Below are 27005 nucleotides of genomic sequence, written 5' to 3'. Positions count from 1 at the left end.
TTTAAAGTTATATGTTGGTTTCATTTAGTGTGTGTGTCAGGTGTATGGGCATGCATGTGTGATGGCTCACATGTGTGACGGCTCACATGTGTGATGGCTCACATGTGTGATGGCTCACAGGTGTGATGGCTCACATGTGTGATGGCTCACAGGTGTAATGGCTCACAGGTGTGACGGCTCACAGGTGTGACGGCTCACAGGTGTGACGGCTCACAGGTGTGACGGCTCACAGGTGTGACGGCTCACAGGTGTGACGGCTCACAGGTGTGACGGCTCACAGGTGTGACGGCTCACATGTGTGACGGCTCACATGTGTGATGGCTCACAGGTGTGATGGCTCACAGGTGTGATGGCTCACAGGTGTGATGGCTCACATGTGTGATGGCTCACAGGTGTGACGGCTCACAGGTGTGACGGCTCACATGTGTGATGGCTCACAGGTGTGATGGCTCACATGTGGAGGTCAGAGGACGAATGAATGGTGGATGTCAGTACTCTCCTTCCACCAAGGGTTTCGAATGGAACTCAAGTCATCGAGCTTGGCAGCTAGTGCCGTTACCTGCTGTGCCATCTCGGAAATCCCATACAAAGACCACAAAATAACTCTAATAAGAGAAAAGGTAGTATTTTCTGTAATATTTCTATAACAAATATTAGAACATATTTCTAAAAACAAACTTGAAAACCCATTTTTCTATAAAAGTCAGATTGAGATGGGGTGCGACTGGAACACAGCAGCTAAGTGTACAAAATTTCTGGTGAAAGTGTAAGAGAATATCCCTGCCAATGGAATGCACAGTTTTTCATGCCAGGTATGAAAATCACTAAGCTATAAAAGTATATCAATTAGATTATCAGAATTGAAAATATCTACTGTTTAAACGGTGCTGTGGAGAAGGGAGACTGGGAGAAAATGGTGTGTCACACACACACACATGACCTGCAGCTCAAGAAAAAGAATTTGATTCAAAATGTGGGCCAACGGTCTGACCATACTTTTAAAACAAGATGGCCAACAAGTACATTAAAAATGCCCAACATTGTTCTTTCTTAGAGTAATGCAGAATTAACCACCACAAGGCATCACCACGTGTCTGTATGTGCTGTAGTTTGTGGGACGTCACCACGGGTCCCCATGTTAAATGCTATAAGCGGGTGTGGTACTCCTGGGAGGTGTTGGAGCCTTCAGTCAATGAGGTCCATTGGAAGGCCTCAAGGTTGTGAGACACATGCCTTTGGGGTTAATGGCTCTTCTGCCTTTTTCTCTTTTCTTTAACTTTCTAACCACAGACTCCCCAAAACTCTCCCACACTGCTGTGCCACCACAGGCCCGAATGATAAGACCATGAACTAAAACTTCTCCACCTGTGAGCCAGAATACATTTCTCCTCTTTCTGAACGGGTAACTGGAGAACTGGTGCTATTTTGCCACAGTATGAAAGATAACTAATGTAAACATGGTGGTTAATTTTTTTATTGGTTTTTCTAAACTGGGTTTCTCTGTAGCTTTGAGCCTGTCCTGGAACTAGCTCTTGTAAATGAGGCTGGCCTCGAACTCAAAGAGATCCACCTGCCTTTGCCTCCTGAGTACTGGGATTAAAGGCATGCACCACCACCGCCCCACCCTGGTGTTAAAATTTAAACCACTAATAACATGACGTTTGAAAGAAGATGTGGAGAACTTGTACGCTGTTGTGAAGTGGTTTAATCGGTTTGAAAACTGAGTTAGTAGTTTAATTTCATTATTTTGTTTTGTTTTTAAAGTTAGCTCTATGAACCATCACTTCCATTGGGAAGTATAAAATGAATGAATGCACAAAGCAGTTTTTATTTATAAATGGCTGTGCGTAGATAAACACACTGTGTGTATTCATAGATGGAATACCATTTAGTAGAGAAAACTGGATCACTGATATAATCAGTCATGAAGGTGAGTCCGGGGAATACTGTTTTGAGTCAAAATAAACCAAACACCAAAAAGTTTATGACGTATTATATCATACATTAATTACATACAGATATAATCATATATCTAATTACATGAAATTCTTAAACAAAACTAGGCCATGGTGATGGAAATCACAACAGTTGTTCCCAAGGTAGGGAAAATACTCAAACAGGAAATAAAGGAACTTGTTGGGTAGCGAACATGCCTTACATCAGGATGGAGGTTTGGTTACTTGAGGATATACAGTTGTCCAACTTACCCATGCATTCTATTGTATGTGATTTGTCCTTCCGTGCTTTTAAATGTGAGACTGCCTGGAAGGCTCTGCTCTCTAAAGTTGCCTCCAGGCCTCTCTTGGCAACTTCAGTGCATAACGAAGGAACTGGAGTGTCCTGGTGAATTTCAATTACTCGTGGAAGAAGAAAGAACATACCCTATTGGCAGTGTGGCCACAGCTCAGCTCAGGAACTATCAAGCCTCCAGTATGAAATGTGAGCCATTACTCTATATGAGCTTGCTAATTAGTACCACTTTGTTGTTTAAATTATCCCTGAGCTGAGAACTCCTATGTTAATAGCACAGTAACATAAAATTAGCAAAGTAATGAGATTAAGACAGATAAATTGAAATATGATTTAAAAAAAATACTGTCTCACAGCTTGGGCTAGTGGTAGAGATTAGTGGTGGGCTATGTGATAATCATGAACAAAGCATTAAATTTGATCCCCCGAACCCCCCACCCCAAATAGCTAGGGAGAGACCTTAGCGTTTTGCTTTTTACGGCCTCTGTCTGGCATAGAACATCATTTAGAGTCAATGGCTCCTCTGAAGTTTTTTCAAAATTCAGGTTTTTCATTAAATCCATGGTATCTCATTAATATTCTTGTAGCAAACAGCAAAAATGGACCATTTCATGAACTTTCTTCCCCCTATTAACTTCTTCCTCTTGCTTAAACTCATGAAGAACCTCACTCATTCTATTAAATAGATGTTTTCTGAACCTCTGGCATGAAGTACTCTCTTAAGGTACTAGAGGGCAAAGCAGGCAGAACGTCCTGCCCACCTGACACCACTTTCTTTCTTTTTATTTATTTTTTTATTGAGAAAAGGAAGAAAAAAAAAACAAGTTTCCACCTCCTCCCAGCCTCCCATTTCCCTCCCCCTACTCCCACCCTTCTCCCCCTCCTCCCACCCTTCTCCCCCTCCTCCCACTCCTCTCCCCCTCCCTCTCCAGTCCAAAGAGCAGTCAGGGTTCCCTGCCCTGTGGTAAGTCCTAGGTCCTTCCCCCTCTGTCCATATCTAGGAAGGTGAACATCTAAACTGGCTAGGCTCCCACAAAGCCAGCACATTACGTAGGATCAAAACCCCGTGCCATTGTCCTTGGCGTCTCATCAGCCCTCATTGTTCGCCATGTTCAGAGAGTCCAGTTTTATCCCATGCTTTTGCGGTAACAGTCCAGCTGGCCTTGGTGAGCTCCCAGTAGATCAGCTCCACTGTCTCAGTGGGTGGGTGCACCCCTCGTGGTCCCGACTTCTTTGCTCATGTTCTCCCTCCTTCTGCTCCTCATTGGGACCTTGGGAGCTCAGTCCAGTGCTCTAGTATGGGTCTCTGTCTCTATCGCCATCCATCACCAGATGAAGGTTCTATGATGATATGCAAGATATTCGTCAGTATTGCTATAGGCTAGGGTCATTTCAGGTTCCCTATCCTCAGCTGCCCAAGGAACTAACTGGGGACCTCGGCTTGGGCTCCTGGGAGCCCCTCTAGGGTCAAGTCTCTTGCCAACCCTAGATGAACATGGGATGTACTCACTCATAATTGGTTTCTAGCCATAAATAAGGGTCACGGAGTCTACAATTGGTGAACCTAAAGAAGCTAAGTAAGAAGGGGAACCCATGGAAAAACATATAGTTATCCTCTTGGCTATGGGAAGTAGACAAAATTGCTGGGGAGAAAATTGGGATCTTGGGGGTGGGGTGGAATGGGGGTAAGGGGAGACGGGGAGAGAAAAGTGAGAAGGGGAGGATGGGGGGAACTTGGGGAAACAGGAGAATTGGGATAAAGGAAGGCTGGATAGGGGAGCACTGACACCACTTTCTAACAGGCCAAAAAGCAGACAGTAAGGAAAGAATTAAGATATGTGGTTTAAGTGGTTCTTCTACAAACAGAGAAAGAGGATGGAAAGGACAGAGTGTGTCCTAGTGGCGGTGCTCGTTAAACAACCAGGCAGGACTCACTAAGAAAGAGGAATGTTCAGAGACCTGCAGGAAGTGAGGGAGAAAGCTGCGCAACACTGGGGTCGCAGCCCTCTGGGTTTAGTTTGGTGCAAAAGTACAGATAGGGAAGCTGATGAGTTAGACTCTGCATGAGACTTTTGTTCTTCGTTACCTGGCTTTAGCGCAAGCTCACTACTCCGCTGCCTGCATGTATGGGGATGACCATCTACACACTTATGATAAATTGAGCCTAGAGCAGGGTTAAGACCATAACAACAAAACAGAATACTCACAACAATATCTGAAGATAACTGGGGGGCTATTATATAACGGTGTGTCAGATGGGGTTCACAAACTTGGGGTTGCACCTAGTACTTGAGAGCCAGCAGTAGGATTGCAAATTCCAGGCTAGCCTGGGCTACAAAGCAAGGCTTTGACCCAAAAGCTAACCAACCAGCCATCAAATGGCACAGTTGCTGGAAGCTGCTAGGTTTCCCCATGGTAACTTTCCACCTAGAATGTCTGGGGGAGGGGGATGGTGGGGCTGAGAATTTTCCTTTCTAGCATGTTCTCATCTGCTGTTTGCAGCTGCTGCAGGTCACACTTTGATACCAGTGCTTTGAGGCCCGAGTTGGCTTACGTGGGTGTTAAGGACAGAGTAAGAGCTGAGAGAAGGGATGGAAGGCACTTATTATATAAGGTCTTTGGTTTTGATTCTGAATGAGATGACTACATACTAATTTGGACCTTTTAGTCATTTACAGCCTTGGCATTTTTGTGGAGAGGTAACCACCGAAAAGTTAGAGATGAGGTAAAAACTTATTCCCTGACAATTGCATTGCCATGTTAGAATAAAGTAAGTCTTTGGCCAAGCTCTTTTGGACTGGCAGGCACTTATCAAGCAAGCATTTATGTGCAAACAAGAATGAAATAGTTGATATGATGCTCCAAACTTCCTTGCTTTTAGTAATCTAATTACATTTTTTCTATTATGCTTGCTCAGACAAAACAGCATTCTACAGACAGTGTTCTGCGCAGTTAGTCAGTAGCTAGGAAGTCTTCTGTTCAGTAATGCACACTGGACTTTGCAGTAAAAACACTGGACACTGAACCCGGATACAGACTCTGTGCCTTGCCATATCCTTCCACCCATTTGTGCAAGACTAGGAGTTACTGCTAAAATAGCTTAGATAATCCAAGGTTCTTGAATGTCAATGATTTCAATACAAATTTATTTCTGACACTTGCTGCAGGAACTCTCACATTTTCTGACACTGAGATAGGTAAGTGTGGCGCTAGTAATGAGAATTGCTTGGTGTTGAAAACAGCCCCTTGGGGACAAATACCCCAGTGTGTCATCGGATACCAAAGGTAGTGAACTTTGGCTAGCCTTCAGTGCAAATCATAAACCTATGCTGATGTCTTCTGAAGCCAGTTGCAGCTGTCATAGGGAATAGTGCAGGCTCATGGGTTCTGCTATCAGACATACATACAACAGTGATAAAGTCTGCACAGCATTCAGAGGTGGAGTCTGGAGGCCCCATGGGATGAAGGGTAAGGCCTCGGCATACCTACAGCCCACGTACCCGTGTGCGGCCACAAGTGGGAAAGGGAACACAGTACTAATCTAACCGTAATCCTTATTTTCTGTTCTGTGTTATGTGAGGGACTTACAAGATCCTGTGGTTTGAGGAGACAAGCACTAATGCTGCAATGTTTTACAACCTTTTTGAGAGCAGAAAAGTAGCTTTGTATCTTAGACCATACCACAGCATTCACATATCACCTATAGACAAATTGTGTTTATGGAACATTAGTTATATTCCAGATACCACTAAGCACTTTATTTATTTCATTACGAAAGGTAGCTAAGATAACCTTGAGTCAGGCCTGAGTCTGGGTTGACTGAGCCATGCTCACTGCCTGTTCCACACTCAGGTAAATTTGCAAAAGAGTTGCCCTGGTGGCTCATGCCCTTGAACTCATTCTGTGGTTTAGTTGCTTCAAATAGGCCGCTACTAAGTCACCAATTAAATTCTATATGGATTTGAAGCGCATCCAGTTGAAATCAGAAGGGTAATTTTTAGTCTAAACAAAACTGGTAAGAAAATATAACTGTGTCATTGCAAACCTATGGGCCCTACGCCAGCAACTTGCGGACCAGGCTAGCAGTTTTGTTTAATGCTGAGAACCCGTGTCTTACATCTTATGAAGTATTAAGCAAAGTAATGCACCATTTTTTTTTAACTTGACCAAAATGGCTTGAGAGAAATGGTTTGGGTTTTGATTCTTCAAATGTACAAACTTAAAAGGGGCTGAATAACGGTCACTATTGTAATTAATTCACCTTTTGTTTTTGACAGTCTCGTGTATACTAGGCAAGTACTCAGCTACAGAGCTACAGTCCCAGGCCCAGCTTTCTTTTCTAACTTAAACAGGAGACGACATTTCAAATGTTGGGTCAGCTATTCTATTAAATCATTAACTCGGCTTGAAATTTTAATCAACATTTTGGCAAAGGAAATTTCACACCTGAGTTGCTTTTTAATGAAGTAGATGGGAAAATCTAGCAAAATACCCAAAAGTCAGGATTTAAAATGTACTAAACACTTTATTCTTTCTAAAATCGCATTCCTTCTACCTAGTGACCAGACACCTCACCTGCCAGGAATGGTGATAGCCAGCTAAATGCACATAGGAATATGATCTAGACTTTCAGCCAGGGACAATGATCTGGAGGGATTTGAGCAATGACATCCTGAAGCAATTGGCATCAAATCTTCTCTTGTTCCAATACAGTTTGCTAGACGCTAGGATATAGTAGGTATGGTGACACATGCTTATGATCCAAGCTGCTCCAGAGACTGAAGTAAAAGAGTCACCAAGCTCAAAGTCTGGCTGGCCTAAGAGCGAGTTCTGTCAAAGGCAGCCTGGGCCACTTGGCGAGATCTTGTCTCAAAGTAAAGTAAGAAAAGGAGGACTACAAACACATCTAAGTGGAAGAGCACTTACCTAGCCAGCATGAGGACCATGGTTAAATCCACAGAATGGATAACAGAACAGCACACAAGTTTTAAAGAGGGCAGGGCATTGCCATCTAAAGAGAAAGAGCAAAATAAGGAAAAAGTCTGAGAAGATTAAAAGTAGACCATTTTGATCTGGGGTTGTCTGGGTTATTCTTAGTCATCTGCAGAGAATGGGGCTGTATATAAAGATGTGTGCATGCTCATGTGCATTTCCGTAGGTGTGTTAATAAGCAAACCACAGGCAAGACATACTAGCATTACTGACTATGAATTTTTTTTACTTAATAAGATAACTTCATTTATAAGGTGTTTCAGTCTCAAATATGGGTAGAGTTAAGATATTTTTCCACTGCTTTTCATTTTGAGAATGAAATTAAGCTAAACTTAACTAAAGAGAGTGCCTATTTTGGTTGTGAAGCAATATCAGCAAAGTCTGGAGGGAGTTTTAGGAAACAAGTGTAGCCACAAATTTAAAGACACAGAAAAAGAACGAAAACAAGTCTAAAATGTATCATAGACGTGTGAACTTCCTTCTGCCTCTGGAGTCTCCCACTCTCAGCCTTAAGCTTAAAATACTGCTACTGTCCTTGATCATAGCACACCCTTAGTAAAAGAAAAGATCTACTCTCTAAATAGTTCATTCAAGTGGTTGGCATTCGTAAATTGCTGTGTGTCAAGGTTTCAAAGATCACTTAGTCCCACAAATATTATACACAAGTCTTAAACTAGAACTGAAAACTGTGCTCAAGGTCAGAGGTTATGACAAAGAACTGCATCTGTGTACAGCTATGTAAGAGATGACACCTCATATGGATAGGGAATTTAAGATGTGGTAACTGCAGATTAATTTCATTTGAACATAGCAGAGTATTTAGGAACCAGTGTGTAGCTCAGTAGTTACACAAGCCTCACATGATTAAGTCACCAATGCTGCATACATAGAAGAAAATAGACCTGACATATACTAATTCTAACATTAAACATGTAGACAACACAATGAGTGTGTAAGAGGAGGGGGATAAAGAAGAAATGACAGTAGAAGATGGGAGATTAGTAAGGGCATATAAATGTTAGATGTATGGAGCCAAATGCATCAAATAAATAAGGAAGGAGAAAACGGGGAATTGCTGACTTAAATATCATCAATGAACAAATAGGTTAAAAAAGCAGTATGTTATATAGTATAGTGCAGTTAATGTCACTTTATACCCCTAAAATAAAGCTGTAAATATTCTATGCATTTCATCACCCCCTGAGAGAGAAAGCTAGGTAGGTAGGTAGGCAGGTAGGTAGGTACGTACGTACGTAGATGGATGGATGGATGGATGGATGGATGGATGGATGGATGGATGGATAGACAGACAGACAGATAGATAGATAGACAGACATATAGATAGACAGACAGATAGGTAATTGAGCATTATTCAGCCTTTGTTACTATATGAATGAAGACATTATACTAGGTGAAATAAGTTAGATATAAAAGACAGATACAGGGAGATGGCTTATCAGGTATAGACACTTGCAACCAAGTCTGATGACCTGAATTCCCATTCTGGGACCCACATGGTGGAAAAAGAGTACCAACTCCTCCATGAGTACACTGTGCTACACACACAGACACACACACAATTTTAAATACAAATACTGACAAATTTAAAATACAAATATTGAATACCCCACTTCTCTGAAGTTTGTGGAAATGTCAAAGCCAGAAAGTAAACGGTAGTTTTCAGGGCCAGGGAAAAGCTATGGAATGAGGCATTTACTGTTAAATGAAGCCAGGTCTTGGGTGAAGGATGTGAAGGAAGCTCTGGGGAGAGGGTTATGGCGATCCTTAGCAGTGACGTGAGTGCGGTTAATGCCATTTTACACCCTTAGAATGTTAAGGTGACAAATGCTCTGCTCTATGTACTTCACCACTTAGAATAACTAAAATGTCATCACGTAATTAGAATAATGTTTTCTGATCCTCCAAGACTGATTTATTTCGAGAATCCAATGATCATGAGATATTACACCTAAAGGGCTATTTTCAACTTTCCTGAGAAAGTTTCAGGTCACATAAATGGTGGCAGGCTGGCTTCCTTTCTGCTGGCTAGACCTGCAAGGGCCTGACTTCAGTAGAGCACTGTGCTATGCTGCTTGCTCAAAGACTCAAGACAGAGTTGGATGAGCTTTAGGAACCTGAGAAACTCACATTCATTCTCTTCATCATGACTGTGTTTTGTGAATCATGAAGGAATTTAAAAACAGTGTTATCTGTCTGCTGAGAGGGAAGGATGTAGTTTATCTGAGTTCAATGCATGAATATATAGTAACCAATCAGTAGTCCTTTAGAATAGTGGTTTAATTCTTATGAAGAAGATATTTTTGCATCAAAATTATGTGCTTAATTTTAACATAAACACTGCTGGACAATTAGTTGAGATTAACATTAAGAATAAGGCACTTTGAACCCATGTGTCTGCTCAGAAAACATCTTCGATATCCCACGAAACGTAGATTGTATTTCTGCTCCTCTCTCCCTCAGCAAAGTGAGCTCCATTACAGCATATGGGAGCTTTTCACACTGGGAGCTATTCTCAGGGAAAACGTGATTACAGATGCTGTCAAATGAAATATGTATTTCCAAATGGTACTGGTTGAGCAAGCACATCCAGGGACACAGTCTGCATCTTTATTAGCCCTCAGGCCCAAACGAGGCAATGGTGTAGAGAAAGAGCAAGCGGATCACTCTAGAATTATCTATCACTCCAGAGGCCCACAGATGCTCTAATAAACACATTTAAGGTTACAGGAGCCCTTCTCACAGAGGCACATAACACAGCAGTCTTCTTAATAACAAAATAGCACCTTCAAATTATGGAGAAATGGGTATATTCTTGCAAAAGGTAATATTTTCTTTTGTTACTGTTTTGCCAAGGCTCAGCATATTGAGTGGCTAGAGTCACTATTATTTACCTGCACGCACTCTGGAACAAAGAACAAAGTCTGGAGAGTCAGAATATGAACATGTAACAATTGCTGTGCAGGAATACACATGCAACACTGGATCCCGGGCTCCCGGTGATCATTTACTCATTTGTCACATAGGACTATATTTAAATATGGTTTACAAGAGCTAAAATAGATGCAAACTTGTAAGTCTTTGTACTGTGCCAGTGCAAAAAGGAGAAGCTAGAGAACTCAGTCAGGTCTAATGTTCACAGTGTTTGCTGGGGCCATATCCAGTTAAACATTCCAAAAGGTGAACAGGGGGAGACAAGTCAGGACTTGCATAAGCATTTCATGTGTCTGCTACTGCCCTGATGAGGGAAGGAAGAAAGGACATTTATCCAAAGAATAGTCTCTTGATGTTGAAATATGCAATGCAGTTTGTTGTAAAATTCATGAAAAACCAAATTTACTCATTTAATAAAAATAAATATTTTTAGAAAGCACTAGGAAATAAACTTAAAAACATGAGGATACCCTTTCTTTTCATTAATTCACTGCTGGCTATTTTGCTTTTGTATTTTTTATTGAAAACATTTTTAGTACCAAATACAATATATTATGATTATGGTTTCCCTTCCCCCAGTTCCTCCCAGACCCTTCCCACCCACCAAAATCTTTCTTTTGTCTCTCATTAGGATACAAGTAGGCACTTAAAAAATAATAACTATAAAATAAAATGAGATAAAACAAAAGAAACAAACCAGAAGAGGACAAACAGAAGAAAAAGCCAAAGAAAAAGCTCAAGAAACACATATAAATGCAGAGACACATATTGACACACACAGAAATCCCATAAAACCTCAAAACTAGTTTCTCCATCCCCTCAACTACCAAGCTGCTATGAGAAGAATACTGTCTCTAGGCTGGGGAACCAAGTAGCAGAAACCTGACGGTCACTAGGCTTTCAGAGTCAGGCTAAAGCTGCTTCACTCTTAGCGTCCTCTACCTTCAAGACCCTCCTTGTGGTCCACTGGATGACTCATCAGTAAAATCACCAGCTACTTTTATAGTGGATGGAGGTATATTCAACAGATTGGGTGTCAACTAAACATATGGAAATAGAAAGTAGAGGCAAAAACTTCTAATTCACCCTAATTTTTGGGGATGGGGAAATTGTGGTATGTATTATAACACAGGAAAGTTGCATATTTGTTGTAAACACTGCCACAGCACTGGAAGGTCCTGAGGAGCAGAGCCATCGCATACGCTGACAACACTGAGCTGAGCTCTTGCCAGGGGATTAGATGGGTGTCCTGGATAAAGGTGAAGATCTCGGACTTCTGATAGGCTGGGAGTAGGACAATTAAGTTACTTTGCTGCCAATATATGCTAGATCTTCCTATCTTGAGCCCAATTTCATTTCTTCTTCTAGAAGTTCTTGGTTCTATCTATTTGAATTGGGGTGTTCCTGGGGCATGGTGTACTGGGTCCCGTTCTGCATCCCCACTGCTATCCTGAGCTTTCAGTTCAGCTTTCCTGGCCTACTAAATCGGGTACCACCTATCTTTATGTTTCCAGATCCAAAATCTTGCTGCTCTCATTTCTCTTTGGTTTTTGTGACTCTGTGGTCTCATGCCACCTCACCACTGCTTAAAACTCTTTATTGCTGCGTGTTCTGATTTTCAACTGGAGTAGAAGTGCATGTGTACATATGATGAATCAACAAAGTTTGAAAAAGATGTCATTTATACAGATTTTCCTTGGCATGGTGCTAGATGGTACATAGTATCCATTTAGAGCACAATTTGTGCTGGCAGACCTGTCTTGGCTTTATACCAATGCTATGGTTTGGATCCCAGTTATTTCCTATTGCCTATAGGTTAGAAACTTAGTCCCTAAGGAAGCATGAGTAGGAGGTGGTAAAAACCTTATAAGTAGGTTCTAGTGGATGGACTTAGATGATGGGGCTTGGCCCTGATGGGGTTGCTAGGCCTCCAGGTACATTATTTCTATTTCTTTTGCCCCCCAGAACAAGAGATGAAGGAATAGGCTTTGCCATTCCCATCTCAATGCACTGCTTCACCACAAACCCAGAGTCTTAAACATGCCTTTGACACTTCACAATACATCTCTGTAGAGTAAAGGTGCTCATTCATGACGTTATCAGAGGGAAAACACTATATTTTTAAAATATAATTTTAAGGGCTTTTTCTTATTTTTAAATTTTCCTTCTGGGTCATCCTACTACAGGCCCATTGAGCTAATAACTGCTTAAAGTCTTTTCTTGAAAAAAAAAGAAAGAAAATTGCATAGATTTGAGAAAAACCTAGTTAGAACAAAGTGTGAAGACTGTTTTAATCCATGTGCTAGGTAGGCAGTGTTAAGAAGAGAAAGGAGGCTGCGCCAACACCAACACAGCTTTATAAACCTATAAATCTCTAGCACCTACCATAGTCCTAACAAAAAAATGATTCTCAATGTTTGCTGAACTGATAAATAGCCAACGTATTTTACAATACGTCCTCCAAGCTACAAGCAGTCTTTGCGGTAAACTTCTTAATGCTACCATTGAAGGTTATTTTGCCTGTTTTCAATTGTATGTTTTGACAGAGGAGAAGTCAAGGTATTGTTTACCTAGGACTAGAGGAAGTTACATTGTTTTAATAGTGGCCATAAGGCTATTTCACAAGAGTGCCATTTATCATTCTAATTCATAATGGATGTCTATAGTACGTTCTCTGGAACTGTTTCTTTTCAGTGACTAAGGAATCATATAGCTCAAATCTAATGCAGTTTCTTTTATTTTATAAAAGAACAAAGAATTAATCAAAGTTCCATATTATAAGAATGCCAGAATTGCAAAGCAGTCTCCACATGGTGGGAGGTCATTTGGCTCTCAGGGAAGATAGCGGGAAGATCGTGTATAAGAACCGAATAATGTATCTCAGTGGCATGGAAGAGGAAGTTATTCTAGATCAACTGGTTCCTGGGGGAATAACTAGTTATTGTGGTAGAGTTTTAGACACTAACTTACAGGATGTGTTCTTGTGGATATGTACACAGTGATTTTGTGATCGTTTCTCAACATTCTTCAACCAGAGCTTTATTTATTAGGCTCGGGATGAAAATCAGTTCCTCAGAGAACTGACAGGGTGTTGATAATGGCTGCTAAAAGGAGACAGCTTGGACTGGTGTTTGACCCAGGCTCATTAACAACATATTGTCATCATTTAGCGCTATGTTCCTAATTCTGGAGCCAAGTTGTACTCAACATTCCTAACACCAGAGACCAAGCTTTAACTCCTACACAATACTTCTTAAGATTTATAGAGTGATGATAGTTAAAAATGTTATCAATCATTCATGTACATTTTAGAACAAATGGATTTCTCTCCATTGTCTTACCTAAGATGAAAAAAATCAAAAGAAGCCAGGCCAGTTCCTGCAGGACCATGTTTCCCACTTCTTGGGAAGCGGAGTAAGGAAAAGCCAACTCAAGGCCATCCTAGGCAACTTATTGAGGCCTGTCTCAAAATAAAATGTAAGCGCAGTGCTGGTAGAGTGCTTGCCCAGACCTTGGATTCAGTTGCCAGCACTGAAAAAAGAATTAAGGAAGGAAATGAGAGAGGGAGAAGAGAATAGAGGAAAGATGAATAAGGCTGGCAGAGTTTTATGTACTTTGTAATTTTGTGTAAGATTAGTCTTTAACCTAAATATTGAAAATATGGTTTAGTATATGACAACTCCAGTGAAGAAAATATAAATCTGAGGGATTATTTCATGGATGGAACATAGTGCATGTCTGTCTCTTCTGTACGCAGGTTGTGATTTGTTTTGAGACAGGGTCTCCAGTCTCCAAATTCCTCAGATTGAGTTTTATTAGGCTGAGGGATACAATTAGTGCACCCATGCATCTTAAATGCATGCCAAGACAATATACTGGTAATTATTTCATAATCCTCTTGTCTTCACCTCCTGAGAGCTGAGATATAGGCATAATTCACTGTGCCCAGCTGCTTGCACCTTAAGATACAATGCAAATAGAACTATTCTCAGATGAGTTTTCTTACCTATTGAAATTTTATTCTTAAAGATTTCTTAAACACTGTCCTGATGAAGTTCTAAAGACAAGTGATTCTGTTTAGTTTTCTTTGAACTCTTACAGCGTGGTTTTGTTGTTGTTGTTTTACTGTATGAGGAGTTGCACCTACAACCAGCACATGTTCCTTAAAGAGATTAGCTTTCTCCTTGCTTACATACTACCACTTTCCCTGAGTATTATTTCTGTTACTAACTATATTCATTGGATTTTATCTGCATTTTATCTAAGGTAAGTGTTGGATACTCTTCTGCTGCTGTGGTAAAACACCTCGACCAAGGCAACTTATTAAAAATAAAGCCTTTAATCTGGCTAATGGTTTCAGGTTAGAGTCCCTTAGAGCTCACATCTTGATCCATAACCACAAGGCAGTGAGAGACATGGAGGGACAAACGGAGGGAGAGACAAACGGAGGGAGGGACAAACGGAGGGAGAGAGGAAGAGTAAGAGGACTAGTGATGGCACCATTCTCTTGGAACCTCCAAGTCTGCTGTCTTAGTTGGGGTTACTATTGCTCTGAAGAGACACATGACTAAGGCGACTTATAAAGGGCAGCATTTAGTTAGGGACTGGCTTTCAATTCCAGAGGGTTCGTACATGGTCATCATGGTGGAGGGCATGGTCGCAGGGAGGCAAGCATCATGCTGCAGCAGTAGCAATATCCTGATTGGCAGGTAGCAGGCAGAGACCTCAAAGCCCACTTCCTGTGACACACCTCCTCTCACAAGGTTATACTTCCTAATCCTTCCTAAACATTTCCACCAACTGGAGACCAAATATTCAAATATATGAGTCTATTGGGGCTATAATCATTGAAATCACCACAGCAAGGAAAATGCAAAACAAAACAAAAACCCAAAATCAAAACAAACAACCCTCAAAAAAATACAAGTATTTTTTAGGTGGCACTAGAGATGTAACTGTGCTTTGAATTCTTGAACACTCCTTTCTTTTGCAGAAAAATATGTCATTGCTCAACCAACATTTGTTTTTGAGAAAAAAGAACACACTTTCAAGGTAAGATCAAACTATTCTGGTTTCGATAAGTCATACTTTAAGGAGGTAGTTGATATGGTAGCTGCATGATTTTATTTTGACCTTCTCCACTACCTGAATGCTCTTGGAGTTGAGACTCAGAGACATCAGTTTGGTTGAAATCTCTAAGTTGTGGTAAAGTCGTTTGCCTAAAATAATATGCTTATTTGGAATGGCTTTAAAAACGGTGATTTTTTTTTTTTTTTGGCTTGGCTTGGTTTCTGTATTCTTTTTTTTTCTTTTTCATTTTAAAACGGTGATTTTCAAAAAAAAAAAAAGAAACAGAAAAAGATTAGGAAAGTTAAATAGCTCCTTAGGTCCTTGCTACTGAAAGATCCTAAAGCTGGGTATAAAAACTCCAGCATGCAACATTAGTTTGAAAGGGCTTATAGAGTCTATCTGACGTGGAAACATCATCCTAGAACCGTAGGAGTTGGAGGATTAGTTGTCCCCACCCATTACCTTATTGTGGTTGTGAGAATTCATTCTTACATGCAGTTGTTAATGAACTGATCACAAAATTTACTCCTTTGTTCAAAAAGCAGATTCTTACTCCAGATCAACCACTTTAGAATCCTGAGAGCAGGTGCCTCAAAAACCTACATTTTAAATGAGTGTTCAGAAAAGATTCTACAACCACGGAAATCTATAACCACTGGGTAGACTTCTCTGTTGCCATGTTCTTGGTGAAACTGTAGCGTGTCACTTTGTCCCCGTGAGCTGAAGAGCCCTGGCTCCTGAAATTCTCCTATACAGAGGCAGGGTGGGGAATTAATGCAATAACAGCAAATTTGCAGCTTTTTTGTGTCTTTCCAGAGACCTGCAGAAGACAGCCTGGACGAAATGGCAGAACATGGTAACGAATTACGTCCTGTGTTGTGAAACCCCAGACCCCAATATTCATACAAAGAAAATAAGTAAAGCACGAGCATTTGCGGCTTGTGACACCGATTCTATAAAACGTAATGGTTTTCTTTGTTTTTAGGCGTGCAAATGGATTGTTTGAAAGACGACAGGCAGATACCCGAGAACAGTGACATGAGCATAGCCTCTGTGATTCTAGGCTGAACTTGAGGCTGTATATAGTTTTCTGCACAAAATTCGTTTCTAACCATGCTAATATGGTGTCTGTAGGTTTATAATCATCTAAGACCTCTCATATTTAATGTCGGTCTCCACGAGTCAGCACGTTGTGAAATGATGACCTACCCACACAAAGTGGTTGATTCTACTCTCGTGCTGTGTGTTACTTTAAATACAATTCTTGTTGAATTTCTTTCAGAATTCAGTGGTTTCTCAAGAAAACGCATAAGGTCTTCATCTGTCACACTTTATAGTACAGATTCCAAGTCTCTGGGAGGTAGGTATAGTTTGACTATTATTCTGCATGTGAAATTACTAAAAAAAAATTTCCAACTGGACATTTAAAAGCAAGCACCTACAAAATAAGAACATGCTAGCGCTTTGAGAAGAACTTCACCATACACTGTATTCTGAGCCAGTTGAGAACAGTTTGCCCATGCACACATTAACATACCTGAGGCTGCTGTGCCTAATGGGCTTTACTGTCTTTGGACCGTGTAAAGGAGCAATTTATATACATATATCTCCACTCAGTATGAGTTCAAAGAATGTCTAATACATTCAAGAAATAGTTACTGAGTTGAGTGAAAATAAAGTTGATTTATGATCATCAGAGGTAGTCTTTGTTTCAATTGATAAAAATATAAAAAATAATTTTCTTTGAATTGGAGATCTAAATCTTTCTCCAAAGAACAGAATCCCCATCAAACTAGACAGAAGATACACTTCTTAATGGCCTGCATTTGAATCTTCTTTCAGTGGCAGCTTCGTCTCAGACACGCCTGAGGTCCTCATCATTCACTGATGCCCCAACCTTCCCCCCCTCTGGACCAGGTAATGACAGGCTCCTAGAGCCTCACTCCTGACACTCTGATGTCTCAAAAATCATTCTTATCAATGATGAGTTTTCTTTTTCAGACATCATAAGATGCTAATAGTCGGACTGGAGAAATGGTTCAGTGGTTAAGCACACACTGGCTGTTCTTCCAGAGGTCCTGAGTTCAAGTCCCAGCAACACAACCATTTGTAATGAGATATGGTGCCCTCTTTTGGCCTGCAGGCATACATGCAGACAGAACACTGTATATAATAAATAAGTCTTTCAGAAAAAAAATTAGAACCTAGCCAGTTTCATAAAGAAAAAAAAAGATGCTAATAGTGTGACCAACAAATCAGAGAGAAGTCACAGGAACAGATGCAAGAGGGCTGTCTGAAGATTATTAACCTCACAGATCCAGACAGAGAAGTCACAGCCACAGACACAAGAGGGCTGTCTGAAAATTATTAACATCACAGATCCAGACAGTGAAACGTGTCATTCATTTTTTTGGCCAAAAGTTTGAGCTTGGACTGTTTTAGGACTTCATATATAAAATAAACAGATACCTATATTTAAAGACGAATTCTGTTATACACTGCATGCTGAGTCAGTTGGGAATTTTGTAGATGGAAGTTTCTGTCCCATCTGGTCCCAAAGAAACACACAGAGGCTTATATTAATTACAAATGGCTTAGTCTATTAACTCATGCTTATTATTAACTAGCTCTTACAACTTAAATTAACCCATAATTTTTATCTCTGTTTAACCACATGGCTTGGTATCTTTTCTCAGTAAGGCATTCTCATCTTGCTTCCTCTGCATTTGGCTGAAGACTGTGTCTCTGTCTTTTATCTTTCCAGAATTCTCTTAGTCTGGTCGCCCTGCCTATACTTCCTCCATGGCTACTGGAAAATCTGCATTTTATTAAACCAATATGAGTGACACATCTTTACAGTGTACAAGAGTATTATCCCAAGGCAAATTAATTTTTTTTAAAAAAAGAGTCTTACTTCAAGAATTCTCTTCATAGTAGGGCTTACACCCTTTGTGCCATAAGCAGTACTTTATGCAAGGAAAAAATACAAGGTGAAAACAGTTTGCTTTGTCTTTTTGATTGATTGTCCTCTATCCAAGAACTGCAGAGTCCTCAAACCAATCAATGGACATTAGTAACAGTAATTACAATCATGACTGAGCAACAGTGTATCAGACACTTTTCAGTCACAGGAGCAACAACAGACTCTCTGGATCCACATGGCAAATTGTGTAAAGAAATGCAGAGGAAGCTAATCCCAGTAATCCCAGCTAATCCCAGCTAATCTGCTTCACTTGTTTTTGCGTAAAGCCAAGGGATAGCTTTACTTTATCTATATAACTACTTCATTTTTAAAAATCAGACATATAAAGGATGACCCTTTTATCAGAGGACCCTAATCAGAGGACCCTAATCGGTAGTAAGCAGCATTTCTACTTTATGAATCATAAATGGTGCTGGAAATGATAAAAAATAGTACAATTTATGTGATCCACTTGTTCTGTTTCAAGAAATAAAGATGCTAAAGACTACCAAATTCAGCTTAGGTCAGAGCAGCAATTTGATTCCAGCCTTTATGAGATGATGCTCTGAAGAACACCTCAAAGAAATGCTTCTTATTCCCTTGTCATGTCAATTAGTCAGATGCCAGCCCCTGCAGAATCAAGGCAGTACCTCCCTCTGAGAAGCACAGACATCCCATGTTTGCAGCCGTGACCAATCCTACCCAGCAACACACCTTGAAGGAGACAATCTGGCATTATTGTTGTCATTTCTGTTTGGTTTCTGTTACTGTGGATAAACACTGAGAAAAGCCATCTTAGGAGAGGCAAAGGTTTATTTCACCTGACAGTTTATAATCTATCATAAAGGGAAGTCAGGACGGGAATGCAAGCAGAACCTGGAGGCAGGAACTCAAGCAGAGACCATGGAGGAAGGCTGCTTCCTGGCTTACTCTCTTTGGCATGCTCAGCTTGCTTCTTCAACTTGCCCAGAGGTGGCACTGCCCATAGTGTGCTGAACCCGCCCACATTAGTCATTTGTCAAGAAAATGTCCCCACAGACTTACTAAAGTCCTATCTTTCTCTACATATTTCAATTGATATTCACTCTTCCAAAGTGGCTCTAGCTTTTGTTGAGTTGACAAAAAACAAAAACAAAACAAACCTAATCGACATAGCTGCCATCCTCATCTCTCCTAAGTACCCCTAAAAGTGAATGTAAAGATTGTGCTGATAGTGTTAGAGCATCCTATGAGAGCTATACCCAGGCACACAGGATTCATTATCACTTCAGCGTTTGCAATTTGCAACATTTCTCACGGCACTAATCTATTTAATGATTATAAAAAAAGATTACCTCTTCTTTAAAAGTCTAATTTTAGGGTTTTGAGAAAGAAGCAGAAGTAGGTAGCAAAATTTACCTGGCAATCACAATTTTTAACAGGACCAGCCCTCTTTAGTAGTATTACTGCCAACAGCGACATCTACTGGTGATCTCAGAACAGAACTTTTCTACAAAACTGTAAAATAGTTCACAGACTTTAAAGGTTTTTAAATTGTTTTTTCTTATAGTGAAGAAAAACAATGTTTTTATGACATCAAGTCTGGTGCAAGGGAATATTGACATGAGCAGCATAGAGCAAGGTATGGCTCTTCAGTTTCAAAACCCCCAAAATTCTCTCTCTCACCTTTTATCTGTCTGTTTATTTGTTCATTTAATAAATTAATATTTATTATTAAATTAATTTTATTAATATTAAATTTTAATGTATTTGAGAAACAAGGTAAATTGTGTTAGAGTTTAGAGAAAAGATTGGGCAGGCAAGCTATAGAACCCCACTAGATGCCTGATGAATAGAGGGGATAAAAGCCATGCCATTGAGGTTGACACAGAGGTCAGACACGTTGTGGACAAGCAACCACATGGCAAGGAGGGAAGCTTTAACAAAGGAGTGAAGAAGCTCAGAATATCGGCATAAGCCCCAAGTGTCAAGGGAGGAATGCTTAGAAAAAGATGGAAAGAGATAATAAAACAGTAAGCTTTTCTAAATTATTTAGAACAGTAGGTAGACTCAGGACCCTATCGGCTGCAGTCCACAAGCTTCGTTTATTTTGCATATTTTAATCTCTGTCTGTCTGTCTGTCTGTGTGTATGTGTGTGTGAGTGTGTGTGAGTGTGTGTGTGAGTGTGTGTGTGAGTGTGTGTGAGTGTGTGTGTGCGAGTGTGTGTGTGTGCGAGTGTGTGTGTGTCTGTGTGTGAGTGTATGTGAGTGTGTGTGTGACTGTGTGTGTGAGTGTGTGTGAGTGTGTGTGTGCGAGTGTGTGTGTGTGCGAGTGTGTGTGTGTCTGTGTGTGAGTGTATGTGAGTGTGTGTGTGACTGTGTGTGTGAGTGTGAGTGTGTGTGAGTGTGTGTGTGCGAGTGTGTGTGTGACTGTGTGTGTGCGAGTGTGTGTGTGTGTGTGTGTGGTATGTTGGGTGTATGTAGGTAGGACAGAGTGACAAAACATGGAGGTAAAAATACTTGAATAGATAAGCCATGTAATCAAAAGAAACTTATTTGGCAAAAGCTAGTTAAGAACTGAGTGCGGGCAATTCATGGGCTGCACTGACTTTGACTAGTCTCTAAAAACTTAATTGTGATATTTTTAAAAAAGCATCATGTTAAAAATAGGGACAAAGGAGCATTTTATCAAAATGTATTGATCTTTTCTTTCTGCTCTTTCAAGGTTCTGTGAGGCCTTCGGAGCATGTTCTAAGACCTGCTATTTTGCAGCCACCTCAAACTCAAAGCTGCAAAAACATAAGCAAAACATTTGGGCACGGTGAATTGAAATCCTGCAAAATTAAGGAAAATATCAAGCACAAGGTAAGGAGTTCCCTTTGGAAAGAGAGACACTGAAACACTCTTGGTGATCTTATTAAATTGGAGAGTGTTCCCTGAACCAGATTTTGTGGGTGCTGTCACTCCCAAGTAGAAACTCCAGAATGCTGACAGTATAAAATTCAGGGAAGCAATGATACAGGCAGGGGCCAGAACCTGTGCTCAAATAAGTAGGGAATTTTGCAACCTTAGCTGTCCAAGGTCATAGTGAGGCTTTGCCAGTTTAGGTCACGGCAGACGTCTTCACAGATAACAGCAGCCAAGACTGCACACACAGAATAACAGTGCATGGAACAGGGGAGCTTGGCAGCCTCCAGGGACAGATAAGAATTCTTTCTTCTAAACACTGAAGGGTCTGAATCCCCCACTGTAAAGCTCTGCTAAAGGCATACTCTTTTGTTTGGGCATGCAGACGTGGGGTTCTGGAATGTCCTATGCCTGCAGTTGTAGCTGTGACACTCTGGAGGAGTGAGACACAACTTAGGCAGCTGGAATTTGAGTTATTCCATCAGCCCTTTGATTTCAGACTCTTGAAGTTGTTCGACTGGTTTGGTTTGGTTTTTGATGAACACAATGACAGTAACACATGGACGTGAAATCTAACAGCCATTTTGATTAAGGGAAAACAACCAGAATGGAAGTAGTCTTGTATTGTAACTACTGTGCTTATCCAAACCAGGCACCCAATATTCTCCCTATTGGGGAAGAGAGGAAAGTGAACTTGGTTAGCATTTTCCAAAATTGTTATGCTTCCAAATCCTCTTCTTTATAAGATATGATTTTGAGGGACCCACTAAATTTTAATAATAAGTTAATCAATTATTAACGCATGGAAAATGATAAGTGATTTATATGATAAAACAGTCTTAATTTTAAATTGATATATTACTAAAATTTTTAATTAAATACAATCTAGTAATTACTTTTATCTATTTAAGAATGTTGGGAAGAATGGTGTTAAATCAGTCTTAAATTTTGTAAGGAAAAGTTCACTAAATTTTGGGAATGGTGTGTATAGTAAGTATAGACCAAATTTTTGTTATATATTATGACATCTAAAATGTTGTGATATTTCTTCATTGCCAGGACTTTTATAAATATCATCGTGTGTGTGTGTGTGTGTGTGTGTGTGTGTGTGTGTGTGTGTGTGTGCATGTATGTGCATTTGGAGGCCAGAGAGCAACCTTGGGTGGCATCCCCCAGGAACCCTCCACTTTGCTTTTGACACAGGATCTCTTATTGGCCCAGAGTTTGACAATCAGACTTCCTGGCCAGCAATCCTGAGAGCTGCCTCTATGCCTGCCCAGCCCTGGGATTATAATGTTTGCTACTGCACCTGAATTTCTGGGGACTGAACTCAGATCCTGGTGACTGCATCTCATTACTTATCACTTTTTTTTCATTTTCTGCCTCAATTATAAAATAGTTTGCAAATATTTCTTCGTAATTTAAAGGTCTAATAAATACAGATTTCTCCCAGTTATAGAGTAACCCAACTGGTTATGCCTGTTACTGAGTTTTCTCTTCCATAATGAACTCTGAAGTTCCATAGACAAATGATCTATGAAATTCTGGGGCTTAAGTTTGACTAAATTAATACAATTTGTAAATAATGGGAAAATTATCCTTAAGTGAATTTTATAGAATTATTATTTTATATTCTTTATTGACACATATCAAAACTAGATAAAATGGCATCCACACTGCTACTTTTTAGTAAGAATATTCACTGTCACAAATAATTAAAGAACTATAAACCACATTGGGTACTATTTTAATGTAGAAGTTTAATGGAAATATAAGCTTTGGCAACACTGCTTCTTACAGTCTGTAAAAGGGTTCCTTTTGTATTAATGAACCCTGAGGAGACTACTTCTTCAGCTCTCAGCATTCCTTAGTTGCCTGTTTTCTTTGTCTAGGGTTGAAGCCTCATGGGCTTGCCCCTCAGTTTCCCTGGCCCACTTTAGCATGTCTGTTGTTCTTGGTAGGCTCATGTTTAGGCAGTCAGTCCTGAAAACATACACAAGCAAGCAACATTAGACTGACTAAGCAGGTCGTATTTGTGTATTTAGGAATACACATACACACACACATACACATATACACTACACACACACATACACATACACACACACACACACACATATACACACATACATACACAAAAATACGAGAATGTATATAACAACAATTAGTGAAAAAAGAGGCGGTGAATTTGGAAAAGAGCCGAGAGGAGTATATGAGAGGATTTGGAAGGAAGAAAGGAAAGGTAATTATAATCTTAAAAAGTGAAAGAAATATTTAAAAATTTTCCTTTACAAGGTTGAGGCTTCTGCTCAGTGGTATAGCACTTGTCTAGCAAGCGCACAGACCTGGGTTTGGTCATTGGCTCCTAGAAAGTAAATTCATCTGACTTAGCATACAACACAATGGGACTCATTGTGGCATCTCCATGCAGACATAGCATCTCACTTTGCCCTTCATCCCTCCTCCTCTCCAGCTGGTCCCCTTTCTTCTCCCGCTCCCTCTGCTTTCACACATTTTAAAAAGTCTACATTCTGCAGACAATGTCTGCTTACTGTGCATAAATCAAACCAGAAGACCTAAAGCTATTTCAGGTGACAAAGAGTGGGCTCTCATTTACACTGAAGGATAAACTATCTGAGTAACAAGATCACTGGGATATACTTTGGCCTTGGTTAATGGCACATAATCTCTTGTAGATATTTGTCAGCTTTTAAATTCCTGGTATAATAGGAAATATTAATGTTTTTATTGACAAGTATAAAAAATCAAGTGGAAACAGAATCCACATGACTTTGAAAACATGAACTACCCCTAGAACACATCTGCAAATCCCCATGGGGAAAAAGAGGTGTCCAGAAAACACGGTAAACATTGGCCCTGATGAGTTCTTTACCGCTGGACCTACTGCAGCCCTGAAATCCCTCACTCTCGCATGTATGGAATCACTATAGGCCATGCACATTACATACATGCTCAAACCAGTTTCAAATTGACACAGTTACCCACGGGAAATGTCAGATGAAGGGGTGAGCGGATTTCCTCTTATAGCGGGCAGGTGGCTGTGACAGCCAAGCTCTTAGAGTATTTCCAGAGACTGAACAGCCTTGGAAAGTCCCCCATTAATCCAGAAGTAATCAATAAGCCCAAATGGATAAAGTAGGGAGAAGTAACAAAAGGCAACAAGTTGGTGAGTATTATAATGAAATACGCAGTCTCTGGAATCAGAGAACTGTGCCTAACATCACTTCCATGTGCTTGTGTGACTTGGGTGAGGACCTCAAGTTCTTTCCGTCAGCTGGCTCAGCTGGCAGCTGTGGGCAGTAGAAGGACAAAGTGCATTGAGCTGTGAAGGAGCATGTGAGATGAGGCACAGGAAGGGCTGGGGGCTGTGTCTGAACACTGGAACCTTTTAACATGTGTGGCTATAACCGGTGTCTGTCTGATGGTTCTAGACACAGCAGTTCTAATGGACTTTCAGGTGGCTTTATTTTCTCTCCTTTTCAGATATCTGATGCAAACTCTGGTTTGCAAAGTGAAAATTTACCAAATGCCAGTTCAGTCCAGCTGTCTACTGATCTACACGTCTCAGAGGAAACCTCGGGGTAAAATCATACAGCTCGTTCCTTCTCCAAAGTGTTTGGGACTAGAAGTGTTTCAGCTTAGTTGTTTGTTTGCTTAGATTTTTTTTAATATTTGAATGCAGATAATGTAATTAATATCTTCAGGATGAGATCAAAATCTAAACATGAAAGACATGTACACAGCGTTACATACACCTTGAGTATATAATCTGAATGTAATTGTATACAATATTTTTAATGATTTTGACTTTGACTCATTATAGTGAGGCCAGGAATACACAATATTATATCAGTGCTCAAAATGTTTCAGATCTGAGAAAATTTAGTACCTCAGATTTCCTAATTAAGGGTATTCAACCTAATGGGAAAACCAAAATGTTTTCTTTTCAGTTTTGTTTGCTTTGACCATTTTAACTATTCATACACTGTAATTAGCTGACATTGTATGAATAAATTGACAAGATTCTCATTTGAAAGTGCACATTTTATAAGAAATGTCAGCTTAGAAAGCTCTTCAAAATACCTCCGCTACACATTATTATCACAATAATGTTGGATCGCCTTCATTATCTCATGGATTTTGGTCGGAATATTTTAAAAAGATATGACTAAACTTCAAGTACAAGTTGTCTTGCTATTAATCTTCCTTCCTTCTTTTTTAAAATATATTTTTCCCCTTTTTGAATCAATTTTGGTGCTCTATACGATTACTTAGCATTAATTGTTTAGGTAAAAGGAAAGCAATATGCACCTGCTAAATGAAACGTTAATGTTACTTAGCAGTAGTGGTGATGAAGGAGTGGTTTTATCTGGGAGAACACTGGGAATGGCTGTGGACAAACACTGGCTCCGTCCAGGTGGAGTACTATGAGGTCATGGGGATGTGCTCAGGACCCTTAGTACATTTGTCTACAGACAGAGGGCTGCATGCTTGATTTTCTCATCTTGCAAAACAAGTTTAATATAAAAGTCAAATTTCTTGGAGTAGAAGAATTCAAACAATGCACACCCGAGTATAATTGATAAGACCCCTGAAAATCTTGATTGCTAAAGCATCGTTGGCCACTCCAGATAAAGAATAATGGCTCGGGATTGCTGGGATGCAGCACGGTTAGGACTGGGCAGCCCTCCAGCTGGTCATGCAGCCCACATTGTGAGTGGCATGAGGTCATCCACACAGGTCAATGCCAATGTCGTAACAGCATGCAACAATATTTTGAATATCACCCCTAAAAGTCTCCAGCTCAAGTTTTCCCTTTCCTTCTCATTCATTTCATATGAACAATGCTTATGTTTGAATGTTTGAACCACCTGTTTATTTTGCCTGCTAAGGCTTAAAGTGGATTACTCCACAAATTTAAAATACTAAGTGCTTATTTCTGTTTAATAGATGCCAACCAACAGAAGATAAGCGTTCTTTTCAAAGCTGCACTTCTGACTTTGTTTTTGGAGAAAACATGGTAGAAAGAGTTTTGGTAAGATTTTGATAAATTATCTTAGGGACCTGTTGTTCACATTTCCCAAGGCAAATTAACTAGTGTTCAGTTCGAGAATATTTCTCAGTTCTGAGTTAAAAGTCACAATTTCTTTCTTTAAGTATAAAAGGCTTCTGGGAAGCACATCCCAGCTGTTTGAATGATAGATGTAAAGCCCATAGAGCAATGGATCTCAACCTTCCAGTGCTGCGGCCCTTTACCACAGTTCCTCCTGTGCTGATCCCAACAATACAACTATTTTGTTGGTGCTTCATAACTGTAACTTTGTTGCCGCTATGAACTGTAAAGTAAGCCATAAGTGTGCCATTTTAGCTAAGCTGGTTTTACATGGGCGCTGCAGATTCAAACCGATTCTTGAACTTGCGCAGCAAGTGCTCGTACCCACTGAGCCATCTCCTCAACCCCTCGGTTCCAGAGAATAAGGTGGAGAGCCATAGAGGAAAATGCCAGTGACGTCCTCCCCTTGCCTCTGCGTGCCTGCTCCCCATGGAAGAACATACCTGCTCACTCACATGTACCTCTCTCTCTCTCTCTCTCTCTCTCTCTCTCTCTCTCTCTCTCTCTCTCTCTCACACACACACACACACACACACACAAATACCACAACGAAATGCATTGTTTTGATTATTTTGTACAATTGATATATGCTAATAAAAATAAAAAATTCTCAAAACTAGTTAATTTCAATATTTTTAGGGCTCTCCAGACTTCAAAGTCAGTTTTTTTTATCTTGTTTGTTGTAGACATAACTCAGGACTGTCCTTCATTCTAAGGGTAGTTCTGTTGCTTTTTAGCTTTAAGTACTCCCTTCTGTCA

The 27005-nt window shown here is 40.2% G+C and overlaps 1 protein-coding gene across 3 annotated transcripts in view; it reads left to right on the top strand.

Annotated features, from left to right (window-relative positions):
- Ranbp3l (RAN binding protein 3 like) overlaps positions 1-27005 on the top strand; it is a 45811-nt gene that overhangs the window by 6139 nt on the left and 12667 nt on the right. For 2 of the 3 annotated variants that reach the window (XM_075975916.1, XM_075975918.1), the window contains exons 2-9: positions 15188-15246; positions 16081-16120; positions 16547-16624; positions 17107-17181; positions 19776-19847; positions 20931-21070; positions 24617-24714; positions 26084-26168. In XM_075975916.1, coding sequence (XP_075832031.1) covers positions 15188-15246; positions 16081-16120; positions 16547-16624; positions 17107-17181; positions 19776-19847; positions 20931-21070; positions 24617-24714; positions 26084-26168 — 647 coding nt within the window. The remainder of the gene's footprint in view (positions 1-15187; positions 15247-16080; positions 16121-16546; positions 16625-17106; positions 17182-19775; positions 19848-20930; positions 21071-24616; positions 24715-26083; positions 26169-27005) is intronic. The other variant, XM_075975917.1, reaches the window with a different exon arrangement.

This window comes from Microtus pennsylvanicus, chromosome 6, assembly GCF_037038515.1.
Source record: "Microtus pennsylvanicus isolate mMicPen1 chromosome 6, mMicPen1.hap1, whole genome shotgun sequence".
In the NCBI taxonomy this organism is placed as follows: Eukaryota; Metazoa; Chordata; class Mammalia; order Rodentia; family Cricetidae; genus Microtus; species Microtus pennsylvanicus.
This window is presented reverse-complemented; position numbering and strand designations above follow the sequence as displayed.